Raw genomic sequence first — 27,100 nt, 5'->3', positions numbered from 1 at the left:
GCACCTGGTGAGATCAAACTATCGACCTGAGGATATCAGCCCAATGCCTAACACACTGGGCAGTCAGGTGTCTTTAAACATAACTTTTTCTTTTAACCTAAAAGAAGGTGTTTGGGGACCAGGACTAGGAGAAAGCAAGTGAATAAACAGGTTGCAGAATCTCAGAACGTCCCCCAGAGCCTTGAAAGCCAGTGTCTCCTTAAAGTGGGCACTTGTTCCGGGTGACCTTCCTCAGTCTCAAAATTCAAGGTCTGGGTGGGGGTGGCTTCCAAGTCCTTGTTCTAAAGGTGCTGCGAGACTACGACGGGTTCAGCACAGGGCCGTTAACCACAATTCCAGAGGTTCAAACCCACCAGGCACTCTGCAGGAGGAGGAGCAGTCTGTCTGTTCCCAGGAAGATGTAGAGTCTGAGAAATCCTAAGGAGCAGTTAGCCCCCTTTTGTCCTTGCGGGTTGTAATGAATCTGAATCGATTCAATGGCAGTGGCGGGTATACTAAGAATCGCAATTTTCTAAAAGAGAACTAAAAGAATACAAGATGAAAGAATTCACATTTAAAAATTAAAAATGATTTAGAAAGTTAAATCTCCCCAGCAGGTCCATGAGTACATCAATTGGTCCTTCGGTGAATTACCTGGCTTCAACCCTCCCCACAGCCTCCTGCGTGGCTGGGTGTGTGCAATCTAGAATGGGTGCTGAATTGACTAGTTCTCCCGGGAAAACCAAAGACCCCGGAGGGTCTTCTTATTTAAACGCTGAACGAAAAGTTCAAATTAATCTTAAGTGAAAAAGTAAAAAGAGGCCAGGTCACACATTATGGTGAAGATTTTGTGAGAAACCAGTCAAATTATTTTTGAGAGGTTTTCTTTCTGTATTATCTAATCACTTTAAAGGGGACAAAAATTGGCTCCAAATTTCAAAGGTTCGCCGATGTCAGAGAACTTCACAAAGAGCAGAGAGTGTACGGAATGTGGCTTCATGTGCTTTTCAGATCGTATTTAACAAAAAGTGTCCAGCCTCTTGGTTGATTGGCCAAAGTGCTCTTGTAAGAGAACGGAAAGAATTATTATAATTGTTCCTTGTAGGTAAAGAAGGCCTTGATTCTATCCCAGATCCAGTTACCATTTCATGGATGGGGGCCTGGGGTCCACACACATGTCACGGAAGCCCAATGGTGACAGTGGCACCACGGAAGAAGCCACAGGATAAAAGAAAGCCGGAGTCTGCTGCGGAGTTGTTTTTAAGTGACCAGCCTCTAAAGCAATGGTCCCCAGCGTGATTCCGTTTTCACATGGGACTGCCCTTCAAGATTTCAAAGCCCACACTGTCAAGAACAGGCCTGCCGAAATAAAAAGCCCTTCCAGGTAAGGGCTGAAAAAAAACAAAGCAAGCATTTCTCACACCAAAACACCCTCCAAAAAACAAAAACATTTTATCTTTTAGAGGTGACATAGCGAGCGTCTTCCCTCTCCTAACTCCCATTCTATCTCCTGCTTCTGTGTCTGAGAAATAAAGCTATTTGTTGCTTCAGCTATGCAGAGAGATAGCAGAGCAGGGAGCTTCCACCCAGGAAGCTTAGGAACAGCTGACATCGGACAAGCCATGGATTGGGTAGAGGAGAAGAAAGCTCAGAGACAGGCGGGTCTTCCCCTTTCTCCCTCTGGTCCGTCTTCATCACCTTCCTTTTTGTTTGCTTTCCCATTTTTAATCATTTCATCAGGGCTCCTACAGCCCTGATAACAATCCATACATCAATTGTAACAAGAGCATTTGTACATATGTTGCCATCATCATTTTCTAAACATTTTCTTTCTATTGGAGCCTTGGTATCAACTCCTCTTTTCTCTCTCTCCCCCCTCATGACCCCTTGATAAATTATAAATTATTATTCTCCTCATACCTTACACTGGCTGCTGTCTCCCTCCCTTCACCCACGTTTCCGTTGCTCATCTCCCTGGGGTGGGGGCGGGGATCCCCTTCCTTTGTTAACCTCTTCCATTTGATTAGTGCTTTCTCTTCTGCTTTATTCCACCTTTGGCAGCTCAGTGCCTTCCTTCCCTGGGGGATGAAAACCCTCCAGCCCTCTGGCATAGTCTCAGCTTCCAGTTTGCCCCTCCTTTGTTCTCTGAGCATCATTAGGCCAGCCTCACTCTTGTGAATGTGATTCATCTTGCCTTTTCCCTGCCTGGCCTCCTCTCTCCATCCTCCTCCTGGCGTGAACAAGAAAGCCTTCCCTCCACTTGCTCCTTACTTTCTTCTGTCCCTAGGAAATGCTTTCTTTCCTAAGAGATAAGAAAATTTGCTCCTTGGAGGCTTTTCTGGGTATTAATCTAGGAAGGAAGCCGCTGGTTTCGGGAAGCCTGGTTTTTGTCCATGATCAATGAGCGTGTGGTCCACTGATCCACAGCATTCTCGTCACCGGGGAGCTTCAAAGAAGCACAGCCTCCCTGGAGCCTCCTCAACTGAATGCGAATCTGCCTTTGAACCTGAGTCACAGGTGTGCTGGGCGCCCTGTTGAAGTCTGAGAAGGAAGTACTACTACAGGCTATACTGATTTGGAAGAGGGTCAAGTCAGGACCTGAGATGTCAAAGACGGTGCTGCTGAGGAAGGGTGACATCTGAAAGAGGAAGGGAGATGCTTACAATAGGCTGTATGGGGTAGGGAGGGGGCCCGCACACAAAAGATGGCAAGAGACCTAGGGGTGCTGAGCAACCTGGTCTGTGGGGCTGAGCTGGCCAGGGAGAGGGCTCTATTTTAAGTAGGACATCAAATTCCATAAGGAAGATATAAAAGAGCCAAGTATCTGCCTGGAGCATTTCATGCCCCCATCAATATGCAAATTCTGGAACTAAGTTTCTGGGAAAGCCAGGGTCAAAGATGTAGATGCTACTAAATCTGCCAAAGCCTCTGCCCAAGATCAGACCAGGCACTTCTCTCGACCTCTCTGCTCCCTGCTAATGGAAAGGGGTGGGATTAGGAAGAACAGTGAAAGTTATAACTTGAGAAATCATAAAGCTAATAAAATTCTCTGTGAGTTGAGCCAAGGATAGGTCTTTCGGTCGGGCTCCCATGTTCTGAGGAGCAGCAGATTACTAATAAAAGCTGCTGCTAGTATTGTTACTTCAGCTTCCCCAAGGAACCAGGACCTCTTACAGTACCAGACCCCCAAAACCCCTGTCATTAAGTCAATTCTTATGCTTAGTGACCAATATATATAGGGGCTCTGAAATGGGTAAATCTTTATGGAAGCAGACAGACTTATCAGTACAGTTATATATAATTATAATAATTATGTTAGATATAAAAAAGAAAAAGTAATTATTTTGAAGAGTTACTAAAGAAAACCAAGGAGTTAATTGTCAAATGTTAATATGGAAGCTCAGATATGAAATTATATTTTGCCATATGATAACTGAAAAGAAAGTCATTTGGATGTCATTAAATATTACCTTGGTGGCAAGGCGATTACACACTGGGCTGATAACCACAAGCTCAGTAGTTTGAAACCACCAGCTGCTCCTTGGGAGAAAGATGAGTCTTTCTACTTCCATAAAGAGTTAGAGTCTTGGAAACCCAGCGAGACAGTTCTACCCTGTCATGTAAGGTCACTGTGAGTTGGAATTGACTCAATGGCAATGAGGTTTATTTTTTTGGGGGGGGAATGCTTCCTTATGGAGAAAATCCCTAAAGATCAAGAGTCCCTGAGTATTCAAATAAACTAACAGAGTCTCAATTTCTATCAGTGGATTGAACAAGGAGCATCCACATATTGATAAGAATAGAAATTTTTATGTAATATATATGAGGGGTTTTCAAAAAGTTAATGGAAAAATGAAATTAAAAGATAATGGAATTCTTCCATGAACACTTTTAAACTCCTTCATACATAAAACACAACCCTTAGCATCTCTACTTTTTCTACATGAACAATTCAATGTTGCTAATTCCATTCATCATGTTATACAAGGTTCACTGCTGTTTCCAAATGTTTCCATCACTGTGAAGAGACGCGCCGAGCTTCTCTCAGCAATGAGTCCATCTGCCTACTCCCTCCGCCCCTGTAACGAGGGCAATAACACCTGATGGTCACTCTTCGTTTGCTTTACTTCCTGAGCAGAGAGACTACCCGAAGCACTTGATGATGACGACGATCCCAGGATACAGTCTTTGGTATGGATTACGCCGCGACTGAAAAGAACAAAATTCCTCACACCTGGTCACAGAAGCGACATAAAGAGCCGAAAGAAGACAAAGGTGCCAGCAGCTTCACTTCACTCTGGGATCCACTGTAAGTCGACGGAAGCCGCTGTCGAGCAATCTAACGGTATACAGCATTGGGCACATCTGCACGAGCCCTCTTCAAAGGGTTAGAGAAGAAGATGGCACTATGTGGGTTAAGGCACTCCTGATCCAAGCCGTGATATTTTGAATTGTCTCCTAGACATATGAAAGCTGAACACTGAACAAGGAACAGGGAAGAATAATTGATGAGTTTGAATGTTGGTGATGACTACTGACTATACCATGGACTGCCAGAACAAACAATCTGTCTTGGAAAGCGGATACTCAAATGATCCTCAGATGGGCGGCGACGAAGCTGTAGCTCTTGTACTTCAGCCATAACATCAGAGGGATGGGTCCGCAGAGTAAACCACCGTGCTTGGCAAAGCAGAGTCCCCCAAACAAGGAAGACTTCAATAGGATGAACGGACACAGTGGCCGCGACACTGGGCACCAAGACAGCAGTGATGTGAGGATGACACAGGACGAGGGCGGCTTCATTCTATTGTACACAGAGTCAACCTGAGTCAGAGCTGAGTCAACAACACCTAATACCATACAGTTCTACCTACTCAGGATATTTCAGAAAAGTGAAATCACAGCACATTTTTCCTCCTGAGGCTCCTTCCTTATAATAATGCCAGACGGCTTACCGACATTTGTGAAGACGTACCACTCTCAGTCCTGTAGGGAAGAGAGCTGAGTGACCTGGGAAAGAAGAAATCAATCATAAGACAGGTTCAGAGGCCAGGGCGTGGCTGGAAAACTGAAGATAGGTGCTCAGTTTTCCGTTGGAAACCCAGGCTCTCCCATACAGAAGTAGTATGAAGACTCTTCTCAGAGTAAAGAATGGGCACCACCCAGCAATTTCCCCATTCCCCAGGTTTCCGTGCTCAGGGAAGATCCCATACGCCAAGTTTCTGGGGTCAGGCACAGATCCCACACTGGCTCCACTCACTGGGGTGGCAGATGGATGGGAAAGGGTTGTATTGAGCATGTACTGCCAGCATTCCCACAGTATCTGCTAAAGGATTAAGTACAGGGATGCTGTTTGTGTGAGAGGAGGGGGGCACCCTTGTCTGGGTCAGAGATTTTTCCAAACTCTCAAACACTTGTAAAGAAAAGACTAAACGGAATGTGAGAAGAGACTCTGAAATTTAGTCTTGACGGTAGAGAACTGGAAGTGACCAGAATCAATGATAAAGTGAAAGCGCGGAACAGAAAGTTTCAAAAGGCAGTTGAAGAAGAGGACGTGTTAGGATGAAACATGCAAAGACTCGGAGGGAGAACACGAAGTGGACGAGCATGCTGAGCATTTCTGAAGCTTAAAGCGCTGAGGAAACCTCAAGCTGAGTTGAAGCATTGAAGGTTCTCTGGACGAAATATTGAATGATGCAGGAAACACTGAGAAAATGGAAGGAATGCACAGAATCACTGAATCAAAAGGGCGTAACTGGTATTCAACCTTCTCAGGAGGAAGTATATGACGAAGCACCGATGTGATTGAAGGAAGAAGTCCAAGTTACAATGAAAGCATTAGTGAAAAGCAAGCATCTAGCAATTCATCAGTACCAATTGAAATCTTTCCAAAACTGCTGCAGCACTAGAAGTACTCCCTTATCTCTGCCAAAATTTTGGGAGAAAGCTCCCTGGCCGACTGACTGGATGATATCCCTGTGTGTGCCCATTCCAAAGAAAGGTGATCCAACAATGTAGAAATTACCAAAAAAAAATATCACTAATACCACACACAGTTAAACTCTTGCTGAAGGTCATGCAAGGACCATAGCAGCAGTATGCCCACAGGGACCTGCCAGACATCCAGTCAGGTTCAGAAGAGGACGTGGAGTGAGAGATGTCTCTGCTGCTGATGGCAGGTGGAGCTTGGCTGAAAGCAGAGAACACTAGAAAGTTGTTTGTGTTTTATTGACTGTGCAGAAGCACTCAACTGTGTGGATCCAAAAAAACTATGAATAATATCACCAAGAATGGGAACTACTGAACACTCAATTGTGCTCATGTAGAACCTATACATAGGCCAAGAGGTAGTCATCTGAACAAAACATGGGAATACTACATGGTTTAAAATCAGAAAAGGCTTTAAAAAATTAACAATACGTATCATTAACCTAATAAAGAATCCTCAAAAAAAATACCACAATCAACATTTAAATTTTAAGAGCATATCCTTTTAAATTAAGACTACTAACTGTATATAACATGGCAACAACAATATTAGAAAAAACCAATAGTTAAATTGACACTCTTAAAGCATAAAAATATACAAATAAAATCAGGAAAGGCAGCTGTCAAGATGGTATCATTTCACCATACTTAGTCAATTTGTAAACTGCGCAGATAATACAAAAAACTGAACTATATGAAGAAGTGCTCGGCAGTAGGATGGAAAGACTCATGAACAACCTGTAGTATGCAGGTGACTCAACCTTGCTTGCTGAAGGGGAAGAAGGCTTGAAGAACTTGCTGATGAGGATGGAAGCCTACAGCCTTTAGGGTGGATTATAGGACCACGTACAGGAAGCCAAGTCCCTCACCACAGGACCAGGAGACAACATCATGATAAATGGAGACTATATGGTGATGCCAAAGATTTCACTGGACTGGAATCCGCAGTCAACGTACATGTAAACCAAGAAACTAAAGTACGTATTATTGCACTGAGCGAATCCTCTTCAACATATTTGTTAATGTCACTTTGAGGACAAAGGTGTGTCTGACGCAAGCTGTGCATAATTTAGCCACCCCATATGCATGCACAGGCTGAACAATGAATAAGGAAGACCAGAGAAGAATAGATTTACAGCGTTATAGAATAGTGACTGTATTGGAACAAGAATGACGAACCGGTGCTGGAAGAAGTGCGCCCGGATGCTCCTTAGAAGTGCGGGAGGCGCGGCTTCATCTCACCTACTTTGGGCATGTTATCAGGAAGGAACCAATGCCTGAAAAGGACTGCATGCTTGGTGAAGCAGAAGGTCATTGAAAGAGGAAGGCTGTCAACCAGACAGACGGACACACTGGTTGAAATATAGACATGACTGTGAGGATGCTGCAGGACTGGACGGTGCTCCCTTGTGTGGTCCGTGGTGTTGCAATGAGCTGGAACTGACTTGTCTAGGTCACTATGACTTGGAAGTGACTGGGCAGCATCCAACAACACATGAACAGCCCCTTAGTGATTTACAAGGGCAGATCACTGGCAGCTTCCTCTTCTCAGCGGTGGACAGAAAATAAATCTTCCGAGGTCCTGCCGTGTAGAGAATGAGCTCCTGCATGCACTAGCGTCTGGGGCCTAAACAACAGCAGAAGTCGGATTCTCAGGATTCTAGGGATTATCCCCACAGTGTCAAGGGCATTGGTCCTTCATGTACAAGGAAACCTCTCCTTGAGAGACAGGCAACGCCAATGAATGATGCTCAATTAGATGCAGAGACAGTGCAAGTTCTCCATGAGAGTGAATCCGTCCAGAACCTTGTGCCCAAGTATGGGAACCAAGCACTCTCGAAAGGATCACAATAGGAGTTGGTCTGGATAGAGTGGGAGAAAAATGCGGACCAAAGCAAAGCCATAAAGACTAGGCTTATGGATTTGATACTAACTTGTGGGACACACCCCCGCCCCCCGCCCCCCAAGAGTATATGGCTTGTAGACACTCTCCTGTCCTGGAACTAAACTGTGAACTCACTGCTGCAGCAAACTGTCAGCCAAACAGTAGACAGGTCTATAATACAAACAATAACACCAGAGAGGAATGCCCCCCTTAGAACAATCAACCATTCAGGATCAGAAGGGCAGCATTCACCCAGAGATGAAGCTAAGAAGGAAAGAATGGGAAAGAAGGAAATAGGAAGCCCAGGAGGAAATGGGATGGGGGCTGCTACATTGTGAGGATCCCAATGTCATGAAACAAAATGCGTATGAATTTAAACCAGAAAACCTCTTTGTTCTTCAAACTTTCACCCGAATCACAAATAAAATGTGTGTATACTGAACCTTAAAAAACAACAAAAAAGTATTATTATAACCTGGTTAAAGATCTGTACAATGACAGAGAGGGAAAAGGCGAACCAATCCCAAGAAGTGCCGTGAAGCGGGTGTGGATGGCTGCTGTACAAAGAGGATGCTGAATCACACTGATGAGATGCTGCACGACCGGAGGCCTGTGGACGGATTTTTAACCACTCAACACAATGATATTTGCTTTTCAGGGGTTTGGGAGGCAGAAGACATGAGCTTAGGGCCCATTTCATGTGGCTCAACAACCCTATTAGTTGGTGGAAATCTATGATAGTTCAATGTCGGAATGGGGTCATGAACGCAATGGATCCCTGGATGGGAAAAGCATTTGCTCTCAGGGGAGGAGCCCTGGTCCTGTGTTGGGCTGTTAAGCTCATGGACAGCAGTCTAACCACCAGCGGCTCTGAGGGAGAGAGAGGACGCTCTCCGCTCCTTGAAGCCCAGAATCCCAAAGGGGCTGCTCTACTCGGTCCTGCAGGGTTGCTATGGACTGGGATGGACTGGATAGCAGTGAGCAAGGAGTGCTGGTAGCACTGCTGGCTAAATGAGGGGGCAGCTCACCTAAAGTTCACCCCGGCTGCTCCAAGGGAAAACAATGAGTCTATCTTTTCCCATACAGATCGATGGCCACTGAAACCCTAGACGCGGTGGCTATGGGTCAGGGTCGACTCTGTGGTAGTATGAGGATCGGATTATTAACTTATTGTTGGTGGTTGGAAACTAACTAGTGGCACCAGAGGAGAAAAGGTCCAGTAACCTGCTTCCGTGGAAATTACAGCCAAGCAAACCCCACGGAGCAGCTCGACTCTGACCCAGTGGAGTCCCCATAAGTCGGACCTGACTGGACAGCAATGGGTTTGGATTTCATTTATTAACGAGCACAATGGACAGTGAATGTCTGACGTGGGTGAGAGATGGAAAGGGAAGACTAAGCAGGAGGTACTCTTGCTCGCAGTAACCACTCAAACAGAGCCCACTGCCATCGAGGCCATTCCAACTCAGCGCAGCCCTGCAGGGCAGAGCAGAGCAGAACAGAACTGCCCGGTGAGTTTCCAAGGCTGCAAATCTTTACAGGATGAAAGCCTCAGCTTTCCCCTGTGGAGTGGCTAGTGGTTTTGAACTGATGATCTTGTAGTTAGCAGCTTGAATTATACCCCGTGAATACGGCCCTTCCAGCTACAGTAGCTTAGGTGATGTATTACAGCTGTAGATGCCATAGGCCTGTGGCCTCGGTCTCATCATTTGCTAAGGAATAGGAAAAGGGTGAGACTGGGATCTGGCTTTAGTAGAGGGTGAGGATCGGGTCATGTTCTGTTTAATGGCTACCCTGGCTGTAAGGAATTATATGCTACAGCTGATAGGAGAAAGAAAAGTGTTCCGAGAGTGTCCTGTCTGACCGTGCTTTGAAACCATGCGTAAGGTTTCCAGTGGCTTCTTCAGCCACAGTGGGAGACAACTCCTTCTAAGTCCTTCTTCGCTGTCTGTTCCTAGTCCGGAAACTGCTGAAACTTATTTTTCTTTGGTGGCCTGCTAGCATTTGAAATACTAGTGACATCGCTTCTAGCATCTCAGCAACACACAAGCCAACACAGTACGTCAAACTGATTGACAAGTGTCCTGAATGGACTCAGGCACAGGAGAAATTGTGAAGATGGCACAGGATCATGCAATGTTTCGTTCTGTTGTGTATAGGGTCCCGGTGCATCAGAGCCAACTGAATGGCACCTAACAACAACAACGAAGACTCTCCTTGGAAAAAGCCTGGCTGAGAGAGATGAGTAGGAGGCCAATGCCTCCTGGAAGCATCCTGCCAGGTCACATGTGCGTAAATAAGATACAGCCCGGGGTGGAGAGCAGATTATTATGTCTGGGTGAAATTCAATTGCACCATGTAACTCCCACCAAATGACCTTTGTCAGGAAGGGTCTACTCAGAAGGTGGGGAAAGATACTGATAGGATTCTAGTGTGGGTAACTGTGAAGAAGATTCCTAGAAATGCCATCCTGCTGCACATAAAATGAGCCCACGGAGAAACAAGGGGTGGACCTCATTACCAGCCAGGGCTAGGAATGGAGCATGTCCTCTGGATCCGTGGTCCCCGCATAGGGAGCCTCCTGGAGCCAGAGAACAGTGATACAGGCATCCATAGAGGAGCGGCAGCAGATCCAGGATCCAAGGCATGGACCAGAATAACAGCCTCACTAACCCATGGAGCAAGTTAAGATGAATGCTTTGGGGCAAGAAGCTGGTTTGTGGAATGGGGGACCTCTGCCTCTGGCCCTTTTGAAGTTGGACTTGGTGACTCACAGAAGTGGGGATGAGTGCCTCTGGGCTGAGGCCTACTGGAGTGGGGGGACCTCTGCGCACTGATTGCAAGGAGCTGGGCTTGGTGACCCGTGAAGGTTAAGCTGAATGCCTTCAGGTGGAGGCTTAGAGCAGAGTAGTTTGCCCTTGGGGCATTCGCAGACCTGAAACTTTGTACCAAGTCCTGATAAACAACTCAGCCCTGAGCATTTCTCATTAGCCTTGCAACCTGTTAACTTCCTTAATAAAGCCTTTCATCCTGACTTTTGTCTGAATTTTAGCTAGCTATTGCAATGGCCACTAGAAACTAGAGAGGTCAATTAGAGAAGGTTAATTAAGACATTCCACAGCATACCCACAGCACCCCCAGGGCTGGGTACTCATTGTGTATTGGGCTAATCAAGCAGCGGCTCTAACTCTAGGTCCAGCTGCTGTGGATTGCCGGTGTTACTAACCATTGACCAACAAGTGAATCCCAGAAGATCCTCTCTGGAATTGGGCAAAGTTGGGCTGGCTTTTCTTTCTTCCTTTCTTTCTTTGCTATTTATTTTATTTTAAAAATCGTTTTATTAGGGGCTCATACAACTCTTATCAAAATCCATACATACATCAATTGTGTAAAGCACATTTGTACATTCATTGCCCTCATCATTCTCAAAACATTTGCTCTCCACCTAGGGCTGGCTTCTTTTGGACCCCTACTGTGCCCCTTTCCCTACCCACTGGACCCCAGGAATCCGAAGAATGTGCAACAAGAAAGGACTGGGGTGTCACATATAAAATGAGAGGGTCCTTACTTGGCGCGCATGGACACCTGGCTGCTGGAAGGGCCGCGAGCCTGATGCTTGCATCTGTGGATTAGTCTCTTCTTGCTTTCCTCCCGCAAGCTTTCTGCAAATTTCAAGTGAACGGAGACAAATAAGTCCAACCATCTAACACCGCCTCTAGATCATCTGTGGCTAAAGTGGGAGCCCTATTCCAGCGAGCAGAGAGAAGTGCTGGCAGGCCACGCCCATGGGCAGGTCCAGAGTAAGTGCTGTGTGGAGGTAGGGAGGGGCTCTACCCTTCTCTTTAAAGCGCCCGCCGACACCCTGGCTCCTTGTTCATCTGTGGAACTCCAAAACTGCAGCAGCCGCATTCGACAGCATTGACCCTGTTCTCTGAGTGTGATGGCAGGGGTGTGTCCCCTTACCTGACATCCTCCCTGATGTGTACTAGGTAACAACTCAACCACTGTTTCTGAATGAACAACCAATGAGCAAGCAACATAGAGACCTGTTTATGGAAAAGACTATGGCTTGGCTGTGAATTGGGAGTTTTGCCCCCTGTAGATCTTTTGTTGAGTTGAAAGTACTGTACCTGCTACTAAACTGGGTGAAGGGTTGGGGCTCTTGTGACCATCTAGAATGCACCTTTTTGAAATGTCACTGAACATTCTTTCAGTCTGATTTTCTCATCTGTAAAATGGGTACATTCTAACCCTCTTGCTGACTGAATCACTTTCTGGACTAAAACACACAGTTTCTCTCAAATTCTAAAAGAGACCATTTATAAAAACTTGATCCCAGTGCAATCCAGTCATAAAAGACGACCAAACTTTATTCTAAAACCGTTGCCTTTTGATGAGAAAAATATGCTAAGTGTCATTCAGAAGCCCAAGGAAAACAGTTTTAATGTGAACGATAATTTCCAATGTATGCACAGATGATCAAATTGTCTGGAGAGTTTTCCCTGTCAGAAATTTGATAGTCTTTTTATCTTTAGCCAATGATATGGATCATAGTCCTCTAGAAATACTGCCATTTCGGGAGAGTTAGAAACATATTTGGGAATAGAGCACAGCAGGGACTGGGAGTTGCTGCAGTTGCCCCAGCAATTGATGTGCCTTTTCTCAGGCAAACTCAAGCTGACACCCTCTCACTTCTGCTCCCAAGAGCGGGTGTGCACATCTGTTCCCAACTGCACGCCAATGATAGCCTAGTCGTAGCTTGGGGACTGGCTGTGGTGAGAGTGTTTTTACCAAAGCACCTGTCAACAAATACCCTCCTTCCCCACCTCGGAGATGGTAGCTGGACATTGCCCAGCCCAGCCCAGCCCAGCCCCTGCCTGTGATTCTCACTGAGGGACATCCTCTCCCCGCGGTGACTACAGAGAGCGTTTGTGAGGAGGAACGCATCTCCCTGAGTCTCACTTGGCTCACCAAGATGCTCATTTCTCAGATACACCAACAACAGGCTCCCATGTTAAATCTCTTCTCTCTCTCAAGTTCTGGGTTGGGCCTTCTAAGCTACCAAGAAAGCTGGCAGGGTCAGGAAGGAGGAGGCACCTTAGGAAAGTGGATCATATGCTCCCATCAGTCTGGGGCAGAGTTTGGGCTCTTGTGCCCTTCCTCCTGTAAATACTCCAACGGCCAGTGGCTCCCACCAGCAGACTTTCTGAAAGGCTTCTCTCCCCCGAACGCAGCACTGCCTCCCAGCTCCTGGCCTCAGTGCTCGCTCCTCCGCAAGGATGACCACCTGGGCGGGCCTCTTGCTGAGTGGAGGGCAATGGCAGTGGGGTCTCGAAGCCTCATTCTCACCCTCTTTCCAGGCAACGATACAGTACCATTTGGAGAGAGACTCTTATTTTCATCACTAGTAACCTCCCAAAGAGTCCGTCTTTCCCTCACACAAGACTGGAAGCCGGATGCTAACCGTGCCTGGCATTTAATAACCATCATGGACCAGTGTCTTGTCTTGGGGAAAGGAGTGAATAAGTACATGCGGAAGCAATAAATACATGACCGGGCCCATTTTCATTTCTTAGAGTGCTTTCCGCCTCTCTGGAGTCAATTTCTTGAGCGCCCTGGGAAGCAGCCAAGGAAGGGGTGGGGTGCCAAAGGAAAAGGCAGCTCACTTCAGCTTCCGGGCCTTCTCATCAGCTGTCTGGAGCTTCCTCAGCCGCATCCTTTCCCTCGGCGGCGCGCTCTGCTCTTTGGACAGCTCCCGCAGGGTCTGGGGGTGAGTCTTCCTTCGCCTATAAATCATAAAGTTTCCCCACCTGCAACGCATCCCCAACTTGCTCCGAAAAATGAAATTTCACAGAAGCATCACAAGAGGATAGAGAGGGGGGGGGAGAACATCTTGAGACAGGCCAGGCAGAAAATAAATAAACAAACAAACAAAACTAATAAACTCTGGGTAGGTAATGAGCCAACCAGGACTCTAGTAAATTGGCAATATTTTTCAAATGAGAATTTTGTTTAAAAGCAGGTTACGCATGCTCCTAATGTTGGCTCATTCCATCGCCTGTGAGTGTTTTTCATAATGTAAGACAAATAAGGAGCTCAAATGACTGAGGAAGTCAACTGGCAGAGCAAGTCAACCGAGGGACGGGCACACGGCCTATGGAGCCTGACAGGCTTCAGTCAAACCCCCACCATGCTCAAGCCCCACGGTGGCGGGTAAGCGCATCTGAACCTCACTTTGCTCTTCCACAAAGAGGGGGCAAATGGGAGTATCCTACAGGATAACGCAGGTGCAGCTCCTGGTGCACGAAAAGCTTACACAGTTTTAGCAGTTTTCAAGTGGGATTTTACTGCATGCCCTGATAGCATCGTGGTTACGCACAGGGCTGCTAACTGCAGGGTCAGCGGTTTGAAGCCATCAGCCTCTCTGAGGCAAAAAGATGGGGCTTTCTACCCTCATTAAAAAGTCATAGTCTTGGAAACTCAGAGGGGGCAGTTCTATCCCGTCCGATAGGGTTGCTATGAGTCGGCATCGACCTGATGGCAGTAAGTTTGGCTTTTGGGGTTTTTTAAAACTTTATATAGTACAGTGTTTTGATGGTAGCATTGGGGGGCAGTGATTGGTCATATGGTTAGTAATGCTCTCGGGTTCAAATCCCAGCTCCACAGTTATAAGTTCGATGCCTTTGGGCAGGTAAGCCAACCTCTCTCAGACTGAAAAAGAAGAAACACGATGCATGTCCCTCACAGGTTGCTGGGAGTTCAAATGAGCTCATTTAGGAAATGCGCTTTGGCAGAGTCAAGAATATGGCTATTATCCAAATCACCTTCTCCCCAGACCCAAACTCGCTGCCATTAAGTTGATTCTGGCTCATGGCCACCCCACAAGACAGAGTAGAACTGTCCCCATGGGGTTCTAAGTCTGTAACCCTTTCCAGGAAAAGAAAGCCTCGTCTTTTTCCCATGGAGCAGCTGGTGGTTTCGAACTGCTGACCTCAAGACTAGCAGCCCAACTCATAACCATTATATCACCAAACCTCCTGAAGTCACATTAGCTGATGTTATTTTAAAATGTCTTTTCTGCATCAAGAGAAATGTGACTGAAAATAACCGCGCACTGAGAGGCTGCAATCATATTCTCAACGGCATGCATTTCTGGTCCAGGCTTGGTTGAGTCCTGGTCCTATAGATTACCTTTCAGAACAAACCGCCTCCATAAGAAACATGGGGAGGAAATTTCAAGAACCATTGTAGGGACAATTCCTGGGCCCTTAGGAGTACTGCCCAGCTAAGGGCCTGCAGGAACTATACAGTCTGCAGGAATAGCCATTCCGTATCTTCTAAGATCAAAATAGATCTCCTTAAAGACAAAGCCCTAGCTCTCGGAAATAAAAGAGGGGCCACTTGAGAACAATATTTCATAACACGAACTGCCCTCTGAGCAACTGGGTCTTAGCATGCAGCCCACCATGAACAGCATGAGTCAAACGGGCTCCCAAGCAAGGTGTACAATAAAAGGCAGAATTTGTCCTGCAGTCTAGAAGTTTCTGTTCTCGAGGGATAAAGGAAAATGAAATAAGTAATCCACGGTTTTCTTCAAGTTATAACTAGCAACCAAAAAAAGACGAGGTCATGAGGAAGAACGCGCCAAATTACCCACTGAGGGAAAATATGTTTTAGCAGGAGAGCATGCATTCAACAAGGTCAGAAGGTCCTTCAGGTTCCGGTTCTGTCCAACTGAGTTCAGACGTGAACGTCTGAGCCTTGGGTTCATGTAATAATCCCAGGTGGCCCACAAGCATCAAGCCTCAGCACCTCCAGGGCCTTCTACCTGGAAGGCTGTGGCTCCATCCGGGTCTTCTGATATCTTCCGGGATATCAAACTTTGAAGACACTTTTATAATGGGGCTCTAGGGGCTCTCAGATCCTAGCATGTTCCTGTCAGCTCAAGTCTGGCTTTGACCCAACCTTGTGGCCAGGTCCTGGTATACAAACCCATGAAAGCCATGTCTGCTTCCTCTGGAAGGTCCATTAGAATGAACCTCATTGAACGTCTGAGATATTAATTCCTCCGTATAGTTACACAGCAACTGCTGAGCACCCTGCAGATCTGTAAGCTGTGCGTCGGTTTAAACTTTTATGACTTTAATTTGCTACCACCTGGGGCAGAGGGCTTTGGAAGGCGAGGTTATTGACGCTCCTTAATTTTTTGGCAAGGCTTCAGTGAATTCTAGGGCACTTCCTGCAGTCAGCTTTAGCACTAAGAGATTTTTAAAGAGAACACATTTAACATTTATGCTTGGTGGGTTTTTTAAAAACAAAGCAATTACTTACACGACATTAATTATATGAGCAGCCTCCTTTTGACAATTCAAATTTGCGTCTTCCAGAGTCCTTTTCGAATACGTACACACCAGGTGCTGAAAAACAGAGCAACAGCCTAGACAAACCTTAAGGGAGGGATCCTCATCGGGGATGTAAGGGTTTAAAATGCCCACGTGCCTTGGCTGATTTAAGGTATTATTGACCAGGGGTGGTGGGAGCCAGCCTGAAAACCAAGCTCTGGGTAACTTTTTCCCCTTTAGAAAGGCTTACATAAAATTACATGGTAGCTTATGGAACAAGGTCCTGCTGGATGCGGCTCCCTCCCGCCTACCCCATGGGACACCATTATTTCATGGCTCTCACTGCTGGCTCTCTCTGGCCCTGGTACTCAGGGATGGGGCAGGCCTTTGCCCATTCTCCTGTGTTGGCCAATGGGTGTCCTGCGGCCGCATCAGGACTAGGCAGGGTGAGGCGAGTGAAGCACTAACCTCAGGAACAGAACGTAAGGGGGTCTCAAAAAACTCAATCACCAAGATCAGTAGATCTGACAGCACTGTGACAGAGGCTCAAACAGAATGCCCCCAATGCACCAGAAACAGGAAACTCGAAAGTTCTAATCCAGCCCATGCACAAGTCTACCTCGATAGCGCCCTCCTATCCTGGCACTGCCCCATCTGGTCTCTACTGTGGACATTTTGTTCACCGTTGCGGTGGGATATCTTTATTTTTAAGAAAGTATGGTATGAAAGGAAGGATTTGTCATGCTCACCGAGTACTGTTTTTTTGGTATCCTCTTAAATTATTTTACTTGGAGTGAATCACTCACCCTGCTCAGCCTGGTCTCTGCAGAGCCCATGGAGTCCCTTTGGAGAAGAACCAGAAGACACCCGGGTGGTGCAGTGCATGATAGGTTGGGCTGCTAACCGCCAAGTCATCAGTTTGAGACCACTCTCCGCTCCTCGGGATAGAGATGAGACTGAAAGTCTCGGAAACCCACGGGTAGATATATTTCTCCCGTTTGGGGAATCGGCTCCTTGGCAGTGATTTTCGTCATCTCTTTTGGAGAAGAACCCGGAGCCCACCACCCCTCCTGGCACTGAGCTTTGCTCCCCTTCCTCAGTAACGCCCCTGGTGGTCCCCTCTTGCATAAGACCCTCCTCGTGTCGACTTCCAAGAAACATGATGTAACCCAGGGGCTGGGCGCGGGCTCTTTTCTATGTTGCAACTCACATGAGGCTCCCCACGTGGCTGACTTCTTCTCATCTGTCTCAAGGATATTGAAATGTCACCACGGAGGGGCTAGCCTCTAGGTCGCCAGTTCAAACCCACCAGGCATTCCTCAGGAGAACGATAAAACGTTTTTGGCTTCCAGGAAGCTTTTGGTAACCTTGTGTCCGGCAGGTCCCTCCAAGTCCTGGACTGATTTTGACAGCAGTGGGTTTCGGGTTTCGGGTTACGCCTCCAATGGCCACTAAGACCCTGCCCCTTCTCTATGTGTATCCCTTCCTGCTTGCTTTCTCTCCAGTGCTTTCAGTCACGGGCCATTGCTTTCAGTCAAAGCCATTCACTGGCTTTGGGAACAACCGCTGGGAGAGTGGCTGGCGAGGCGACGTCGTGCCCAACGCACCAAAAAGCTATTGCGCAGACTCTCCCCCAAGGACAAGTGCAGGCAGCCTATCAGGGCCTTTCATGGTGGTGCCCCGGCCTGGCATGGCCCCCACACGCCTGTCAGCTCGGGGTATTGCGGTGACTCGCAGGTTGTTGCTGTGATGCTGGAAGCTAGGCGACCGGTATTTCAAATACCAGCCGTTACACACGGTGGACAGGTTTCAGTGGCCTGGCCAGACGACGAGAGACTAGGAAGAAAGACCTGGCGAGCTGCTTCTACAACAAAAGCCTGGGACACTCTTCCGAAAAGGGACAGAGCGGTCGCTGCAGCAGCGCTGGGAGCTGAGGCCGAGGTTGCAAGGCGGTGGAAACACACGACAGCGGCTAGGAGGACGGTGCAGGACCGGGATGGGTTTCCCTCTGCCGTGCACAAGGTCGCTGGGAGTCGGGGCTGACGCAATGGCACCCCAAAAACAACCCAAAGACCACCCCCACCCCCGCACTGAACTAACAAATGCAAGACGCCATCCTGGTTTCCCTTGGGTTTAGGACTTGCCCTGCTCATGGAAAGGCATACAGAAATGTTAAGGTCACTGAATGCCGACCGGGGTCCTCGGAGTCACTCACAAAATTAGAGGAAAATTCCATGAGGGAGGTGTGTCTTAAAAGGCTGACTTTTTCTCTTTTTTTAGTTTCTCAGAGGAGAGCCCTTTCTCTTTTCTTGTCACCCAAGAAAGACTCCCTATGTCACTTTTCTGATCTACCAAAATAACAATAATAAATAGCTCAGCCAGCCAATGAAAAACAGGGCAGAGCGGTACAATGAGCAGCCCAGCAAATGCAACTCTCGGACTTTGGAAGGAGTCCTGGTACACCTTTACATCCTTGCCCTCAAGAACAAAACCAAACTCACTTCCTTTGGGTCGATTCCAACTCATCCGCACCCCAGAGGGTTGGAATGGAACGTCCCCTGGGGTTCCGAGGCTGTCACTCGTAATGGGACGAGAAAGCCTCGTTTTCCTCTCTCAGGGCAGTGGGTGGTTTCAAACCGTTGATCTTGGGGTAGCAGCCCAGAGAGTCGCGCCTAAGCCACCAGGGCTCATTCCTCCCTGTCCTAACGGGGATACCTTGATAAAGATTTGAGAAGGGACCTGCAAGCCAAGAGTCCCCAGGGTAGAAATTGAGTTTAGACACACAAAAAGATCACACGCCTAACTTCTCCAGTGACACCCAGGAAGTGGGGGGTCACGCAGCTTCTTTGGCAAAGAGCTTGTGGTGACGAACACTGCCCTCAGCTCCTTCTTAATCCTGTTTCTCCTTTCTGACTGGTTCCTCACGCATCTTACTCCCTCCGCATTCTCTCCATCGTCTAGGACACGCGCCTGCATGCTAACCCTTGGTTCTCGATATCTCTTTCCTTTTAAGTACCTGCAGTTGCCCCTCAACGTAAGGGACTTTTAAAATCTCCATGGCAGATGGTCTCAGTGAAGGGCTCTTGTTCAACATGCTGTAAGGAGGAAAGAGAATGAATGTTCTTGGGAGTTGAAACCGAGGTCCACCCCGGTGCCGCTTTGCGGGGATGCAGCAATTCGCCATACCTTTGCATGATGGCATTTAGTTCCCTTGGATAGCTCTCAGGGAGAGAAGGCGTGTCGCCTTCCACAATTTTCAACACGACGGACAGGAAATTGGAGCCAGAGAATGCATGCCTCATGCAGCACATCTCATATAAAATGCAAGCCAGGGACCTGAAGACGAGAGAGAGAGAGAGAGAGACAACTGAAACCGGAACGTGGCTCTAGGTGAAGTTTGTCCCTCGTTGCAGACCTCAGCTGTTGCGACTCTGCCTGTGAACCACCGCCCTCCGCTGCGGTTTAAGCTGCGCTTCCTTCTGCTCGTGGCCAGTTACAGGCAGGGTGGCTTTGAAAACACAAAAGGAACGTCTGAGGGAGCAGGGTGGAAGGAGAGCAAACCAACCAACCAATATGCCTGCACATGCTGTGGTTGTCCTTAGGTGCCAGTGTACAAGCCCCGACTCAGAGCGACCCTGTGTACAACAGAATGAAACACCAGCAGGCCCTGGCCACCCTCCCCATGAGGATGTTTGAGACCATCCTGGCAGCCACCGTGCTGCCCCACTATGAATCATGATGTCCTCTTTCCACGGCTTGGTCTCTCTTGGTAACATGTCCGAAGTACACAGCAGGCATTTAAATATTTGGTCAATATAGGGCTGTTTTTAAAATTAACTTCTGCGGAGGGAAAATAGAAGGAAACCAAATCCTGTTACCCTAAAGCAACTCGGTTAATATCATAAATACAAAACCAAATTTTGGTTTATCAGCCTAACCCTGCCTCTAATGTGTATGCAAGCATCACGAGAAGGAAGCTGGCATTCTTTATGAGGTTTCTGAATATAAGCCATTTGCAATTAGGTGAAAGAGCAGCTACTTGCAGCTCCCATTAAAATGCATCATTTTCCTTTGGGGTATAAAACAGAATATTAAAATTCTACATTAACCCAACGCTGATTTAGATTGACCATGCAAATCAGTCACCTCTAAACCAACAGAAAATCTTTTAAAGAAAAATGAGAAGAAATTCTTGCCTGGTCTTAGTATTCAGAAAAGAGCTATACTTTCCTGAAGAGTGTATTTATGTTCTCACATGGGCATTCTGACTATCTTCTATCAGTTGCTTGAAAGTTGCACTCTCAGGCCGTATGCTCTACTTTGCCTGCTCTGTCTCCCACTGAACATTCTATTTTTCTTCTGGGTTCTATAATTCATTGCAATGGCTACACAGAACACACAGACAATGCTCACAATTATGGAGCTTATAACGGAAGGTAACAGGCTACCGTCCACGTGAGAAATGCTCGGGATACAGTGGTTCAGTCAGGCCATGTTATAAAGCTCTCTCAGGGCCGTTGCTAAACGCTCCTCCATTCTAAAATGCAACCTGAAAGCGTGCTGCTCCAGCTTGTAGGTCAGCCAAACTTAGCTCCCTGAATTAAATGCCCAATGCCCAATGGCACCCCACTTCCTGTCCCAAGCCCTCAGCTTTACTTGCTCTGTGGGCTGGGCAGTTCACTGCCTGCCTCATGCTCTGGCTCCTGGCTCTGCTGCTGCTCCTCTGCCACTCCTCTGGTGTCAGAGCTGTCTCCTGCATCAAGGAGGCTCATGGCACAGGGACCTCAGGGTCCAGAGACCTTGCTCCACTTCTGGCTCTTGCTGGTAATGAGATCCCCCTCCTGCTTTGGAGATGGTTCATGTTATCCCCAGCAAGGTGGCAATCACTCACAACTTAATTGTCTATGGCAATCATGATGCTCCCCGACTTTCTTACTTAGACACATCAAGGAAGAGTCTCTTGGTGGCAGTCACTGAGTGATGACGAGAAGAGCCATATTAAATAATTCAATGCATTATAAAAGGTTAGGGATGAGTTGTGATTAACCTGATAAGCTGTATTTTACGTAAATTTTAATTCTTTCTGGTACCAGCAGGGGTGGATACATACACACACATGTATATGAACACTGTTCTAACCTTTTCATGAAATTGCTTATCTGTAAAAGAAGTCTGCATATATGCATGGAGAATATTTCAGTTCCAGTAAATAATAACAATAACAAAAGATGTCAACATGATTAGTACTTCACATTTTTTCCAAGGCACTTACACATGTTTTAGCCATGTTTCCAAACTACCCAAAGCTGTAAAGCTGATATTACACTTTTGCCCCTTGGTATCAAGAAGGATTACAGGACCAGAGAAGTTAAATTACTTTGCCTAGATCACCTGGGTTGTAAATGGCAACTTACTCAAGTTACTCTTGAATTCATTTTCCCCCTAGGTACAATGGCATTTGATCGTAACAGAGCTATATCAAGGAGAAACTAAATGATATTGATATTAAACATTATAACTTTAAAAACTAGTGGAGGCCCCCAAAAGCACACCCATCTACAAGACTATTATGAAGGGGTATAGCTGGGATCGCACAGAACACATAGAATTCCATGCTGTTGCCAGATGGCACTGAGTTAGCTCTTACTCATGGCGATCCACATACAAGGGAGGGAAGCGCCATCCTCACACTTGTTCTGCTGAAGCCCACTGATGCAGTCATGGGGTCAGCTCATCGTCCTCCTTTTTCGCTGACCAAGCAGGATGTCCTTCTCCAGGGGCTGGTCTCTGCTGCTAATGTGTCCAAAGTAAATTCAACTATGTCTAACCACCTTGACTTCTAGGAAGTACTTCCTCCAAGACAGACCCGGTTGTTCTTCTGGCAGTCGAAGGCACTTTCAATATTCTTTTCCAATCTCATGATTCAAAGGCATCAATTCTTCTACAGTCTCCCTTAGTCATTAACCAACTTTTGCATGCATGAGCCATTTGTAAATAGCATGGCTTGTATCGGTTCTAAAGTGAAATGTCTGCTTTCGCATTGGAAAGAGGCCTGGTGTGGAAGATTTGCCCAATGCAATGCGTCATTTGATTTCTTGAGTACTGCTTCCATGAGCATTGATTGGGGATCCAAATATAAGGAAATAACTTCAGTCTGTTCTCCATTTATCATGCTATCGGTACAGTCGTGAGGATTTTGCTCTTCTTTACACTGCGTTGTAATCCATACGGAAGGATGCAGTCTTTGTAAGTAACCTTGTAAGTTGTATTATATGAGACTTTTAACATCTCCCTGAATTCTTTCTGGTACCCAGAATGGTAGATAGATCAATACCTATGTACACGACTCAACCTTCTCATGGGGTTTTCATGAAAGTTTTTATTTGTACTTAAACTTTTTTTTTTTTAATTTGGGAAGTCCACTGCCTGTCTCAAGCTCTGGCTCCTGGCTCTGCTGCTGCTCTTCGGTCACTCCTCTGGGGCCAAAGCTGCCTTCCTGGGTCACGGAGGCTCACTGCACAGGGTTCTCAGGGCCCAGAGGATGCGCTCTCCTTCTGGCTCTCGCTGGTACTGAGATCCTCCCTCCTGCTTCTGAGGTGGCTCACTTTATATCCAGCAGGACGGCAATCACTCACAGTGGAATCGTTTATTAAAATTGGCATCTTCCCCAAGTTTGTTACCTCGACCTATTAGGGAAAAGTCACTGGGAGTAGCAAGTCAATCAGTAAGTCCTTCAATGTCAGCCCTTCAAATCCTCTTCCCTTTAAGCATGTTGAGTTGTGTCATCTGCATATCACACGTTGCTAGTAAGACTCCTTCCAATCCAGGTACTGTGCATAGTTCAGAATCTTTATAGTTCAGAATCTCATATGATTTGCTCAGCACACAAATTGAGTCGTACGGTGAAAGGAAACAACTCTGACACGCACCTTTCCTGATTTTTAAGCCATGATTTTAAACCAGGCAGTATTCTGTTCAAGCGGTTTGCGTCTTGGTCTGTGGACAGGTTCAGCTTGGGCACCACCAAGTGTTCTGGAATCGTGATTCTTCACAAGATTATCCATGGTTTGTTATGATCCACACAGCTGAATATCTTTGCATAGGCAACGAAACACAAGTATCCGTATTTTCTTTTTTCCGCCAAGAACATCTGATGCCATCAATACCATCCCTTCTTCTATGTCCCCTTCTGAAGCCAGCTTGAATTTCTAGAAGCTCCCTGTCTATGGACTGCGGCAGCCACGTTTAATTGTCTTCAAATGTCTACTTGCAGCTGACATTGTTTGATCATTTCCACATTCCGTTAAGCCGTCTTCCTGTAGAGTGAGCGTGGAGGTGGAGCTCTTGCAGATCTGTGTTTGATCACAGGACTGCTTCCATGAGCACTGACTTGATTCAAGCAAGATGAAATCCTTCACAGCGTCAATCCTCACTCGGTTTGTCACAATGTCGCCTATTGGTCCAGTTGTGTGTGAGGAGTTGGGTTTCCTTCAAATTAAGCAGTAAAAAATATTGAAGGCTGCAATCCTGGATCTTTGTCAGCAATTCCTTCTGGTCCTCGTCACTTTCAGCAAGTCAGGTGTGTCTGTCATCTGCCTATCACAAGTCGTTAATAAGCTCTCCTCCAATCTCGATGCTGCAGTCTTCTTCATATAATCCAGCTTCTCTGGGGATTTGCTCAGCATCCAGATTGAGCAAGTATGGTGAGAGGGCACAACCCTCACGCACACCTTTCCGGATTACAAAGCTTGCTGTATTCCTTTGTTCTGTTTGCACAAATGCCTCTGAAATCAAGAAGCCTTGACTTAAAGTGCATACATGTAAACAATCGCTGTATTCATTGGTCTTTCTTGTAGATGCATAGATGTTATCCTATCATGTACAACATTGTACTTCGAGAGAGTTCTTGTAATGCTCTTTTTGGTAATTAATGTGACACCAAATTCTCTTGAATTTGTCATTTCCAGCACAGGAAACCACATGCTTGTCTGATTCAAAAGGGCCCAGATAAGTCCCTCCCAGCTCAGTGAAGCCTAGAATATCAATCCTGATGTGTTCTATTTCATTTTTGGTGACTTTCAATTTTCCTAGGCTCATGCTTCGTACTTTCTAACTTCTGACTGTGAGGAGAAGTGTCCAGCTGTCTCTTTTCATTGGAGTCCTGCTGCATCAGCAAATGGAGGCCCCACGGCACTTTGCTACATCCAGAACATTTCTACTTCAAATGAAGATGAACTACAGAGACTTTGAGACAAACAAAAATCGAGAGAATTCGTTTCCAGGAAAGCACAAAAAGAACTCCTACAGGGAACTTCTTAAAATGGAAGAAAAATTATCCCAGACACAAAGAGGGGATGCAAGGAGCAAATACACTGAAAACAAGCAAGTCTGTGACTCTGTCTGAGTGAATGTTAACTCTACAAGACGATACAAATATACCTTGTGAAAATCAAAAAGAATGTCGGACAGAAATAGTGCAAAAGAAATAAAACTAATCATCTGGATGCTAATTAAGATATGGGTTAGTCTGGGTAGACTAGAAAAACAAGTTCATAGACATTCATATGTGTATAAGAAAGAGCTTTATATACAAGAGCAATTGAATATTGAGAAAAAATCCCAGCCCAGACCAGATCAAGTCCACAAGTCCGATATTAGCTCATGTCCGATACCAATCTATAAATTCCTCTTCAGACTCATGCAACACATGCAATGATGCCAAACGCAGGAAGATCAAAGGTCAATGGGTGGAAAGGCTTGTGGATCCAGTGGTGGTGTAAGCATCTCAGCACTGGCAGGGGTCTCCGCATGGCTCCTTCAGTTCCAGGGCTCTAGCATAGCTCCATGTGTCTTCTCAATAGGAATGTCTCACAGGGAGTGTCTGTGTGTCCCACCTCCAGGGAGCTATTGATCTCTATGGCACCTCCAAATGAGGTCATCAAGCTGCAACCTGATTGACACGCTAGACTCCACCCTTCCACAAGTTGACACCAGATTACCTAACTACCACAAGATACAAAATCTTATTAAATGAAGGTAGATTAAGGTTTATACAGGAAAAAAAAAGGTGGGGCCCTTTAGAGATAACTGAGTTTCTAGGAATGGTAGGGCTGAGGGATAGGGACAGTGAGGGGGTTCTGGGAGCAAATGGTGTATGTGGGAGGGGAGAGGGAGCACTTTCTAAGACTGATGATGAGTACACAGCTCAAGTTAAAAGCGATTTAACCATGAGGTTGCAGGGAGGGGGCAAAATGTTCTAAAATTTATTGTGGTGATGATTGTACAATTCTTCTTGTCATGAAGGAACTACTGAATGGTGTGATATGTGGAGTCAGTGCCAATAAGACTGTTTTTAAAAATAGAAGAAAATCTATCAAAATTACCTCTTTGGAAACTCAAAAGAGCAGGGGAGGGGGGCTTATAGGAAAGTTGGTAGCTTGCACGTACATATTAGAAAAGAAGCCTATTGAGAGCACCATGAGCTGCTAAAAGGACAAACAAGTCCATCTTGGAAGAAGCACGGCCAGAGCGCTCCTTAGACGCAAGAATGGAGAGACGTCATCTTACCTACTTGGACATGTTGTCAGGAGAGACCAGCCCCTGGAGGAGGGCAGCATGCTTGGTGAAGTGGAGGGGCAGCCAAAGAGAGGCAGCCCTCAAGGACATGGAATGACACAATGGCTGCAGCAATGGGCTCAACAATAAGATCCATTAGGGCCGGGCAGAGTTTTGTTCTGTTCCGCACAGGGTTGCTCTGGGTTGGAACCCAACAACAACAACAACAATAACAATAACAACAACAACAACATTAGAAAGAGAGATCTGAATGGATTGTGATGAGTTGTATGAGCCCCCAATAAAATGATTTAAAAAAAAAAAGAAAAAAAGTTGAAAATGTTCTCAGCTATTTTGAGAAGCTAGAGAAAAAGAGCAAGTCACACCAAATAATGTAGAAGGACGGAAACGAAAACTCAGAAATTAATGCTAGAGAAACAAACATCAGACAAAGAGCAGATCAATACACAGGTAAATATATTTAACAGACTTCTAGCAAGACAAAGGGAGAAAGCCGGGTTTTTGTCTACCCATGCAGAGTTACAGTCTCAGAGACTCACAAGGGCAGTTCTACTGGGCAGTTCTAGAGGGCTGCTATAAGTTGGCATTGACTCGGTGACAATGACTTTGGTTGGGGTTTGGAGCAAGGCCAACAAACTCTGGTGGCCCAGTGGGTAAGCATTTGGCTGCTAGTTAAGAGGTGGGTGGTTGGAATCCACCCAGCATCTCCATGCGGGAAAACATCTAGCAATCTTCTCCTATGAGGATGGCAGCCTTGGACATGCAGTGAGACAGTCTTACTCTGTCCCTCAGATAGACAGGGTGGTGAGCAAGTCAATATTCACTCTATGGCACACAGCAACAACAACAAAATGACAATACAGACTAACAACAACAAAATTGGGGAAAGTACATATCTATAGATTGCCCATATATTAAAAAGTATTAAGATGATATTTTAAGCATCATTACTCCCATAAGCTTGTCAATTGGAGGAAATGAGCCTGTTTCGTGAGCACAACTTGCCAAGCTGACACAAACTCAAAACTCACCGCCATCAAGGTGATCAATTAGGACTCATTAGGACTCTCTAGGGCAGGGTAGAACTGCTTCTGTAGGTTTCTGAGACTGTGATTCTTCACAGGAGGAGAAAGCTTCCTCTTTCTCCCTCAGTTGCAGCTGGTGGTTTGGAACTGCTAACCTTGGGATTAACAGCCAAACTCATAACCCACTAGACCCCCAGGGCTCTCAAACTGACCCAAGAAAGCCTGAATGGTCCTTTATCTATTAAACAAAGATTTTTTTTTAAGCACACACTTGAGACTAAACTATAACAAAGATATTACATAAA

At 46.2% G+C, this 27,100-nt stretch overlaps 1 protein-coding gene across 1 annotated transcript in view; it reads right to left on the bottom strand.

Annotated features, from left to right (window-relative positions):
- NEK11 (NIMA related kinase 11) overlaps nucleotides 1-27,100 on the bottom strand; it is a 280,892-nt gene that overhangs the window by 151,368 nt on the left and 102,424 nt on the right. Inside the window, exons 6-11 of the mRNA XM_075547896.1 lie at nucleotides 19,381-19,530; nucleotides 19,211-19,289; nucleotides 16,184-16,269; nucleotides 13,519-13,638; nucleotides 4,935-4,989; nucleotides 2,174-2,281 (exon numbers count right to left, since the gene is read on the bottom strand). Of these exons, the coding sequence (XP_075404011.1) occupies nucleotides 2,174-2,281; nucleotides 4,935-4,989; nucleotides 13,519-13,638; nucleotides 16,184-16,269; nucleotides 19,211-19,289; nucleotides 19,381-19,530 (598 nt within the window). The remainder of the gene's footprint in view (nucleotides 1-2,173; nucleotides 2,282-4,934; nucleotides 4,990-13,518; nucleotides 13,639-16,183; nucleotides 16,270-19,210; nucleotides 19,290-19,380; nucleotides 19,531-27,100) is intronic.

The sequence above is a fragment of the Tenrec ecaudatus genome, chromosome 4 (assembly GCF_050624435.1).
Source record: "Tenrec ecaudatus isolate mTenEca1 chromosome 4, mTenEca1.hap1, whole genome shotgun sequence".
Lineage (NCBI taxonomy): Eukaryota > Metazoa > Chordata > Mammalia > Afrosoricida > Tenrecidae > Tenrec > Tenrec ecaudatus.
Note: the sequence above shows the minus strand (reverse complement) of the source record. Positions and strands in the feature narration are given on the sequence as shown.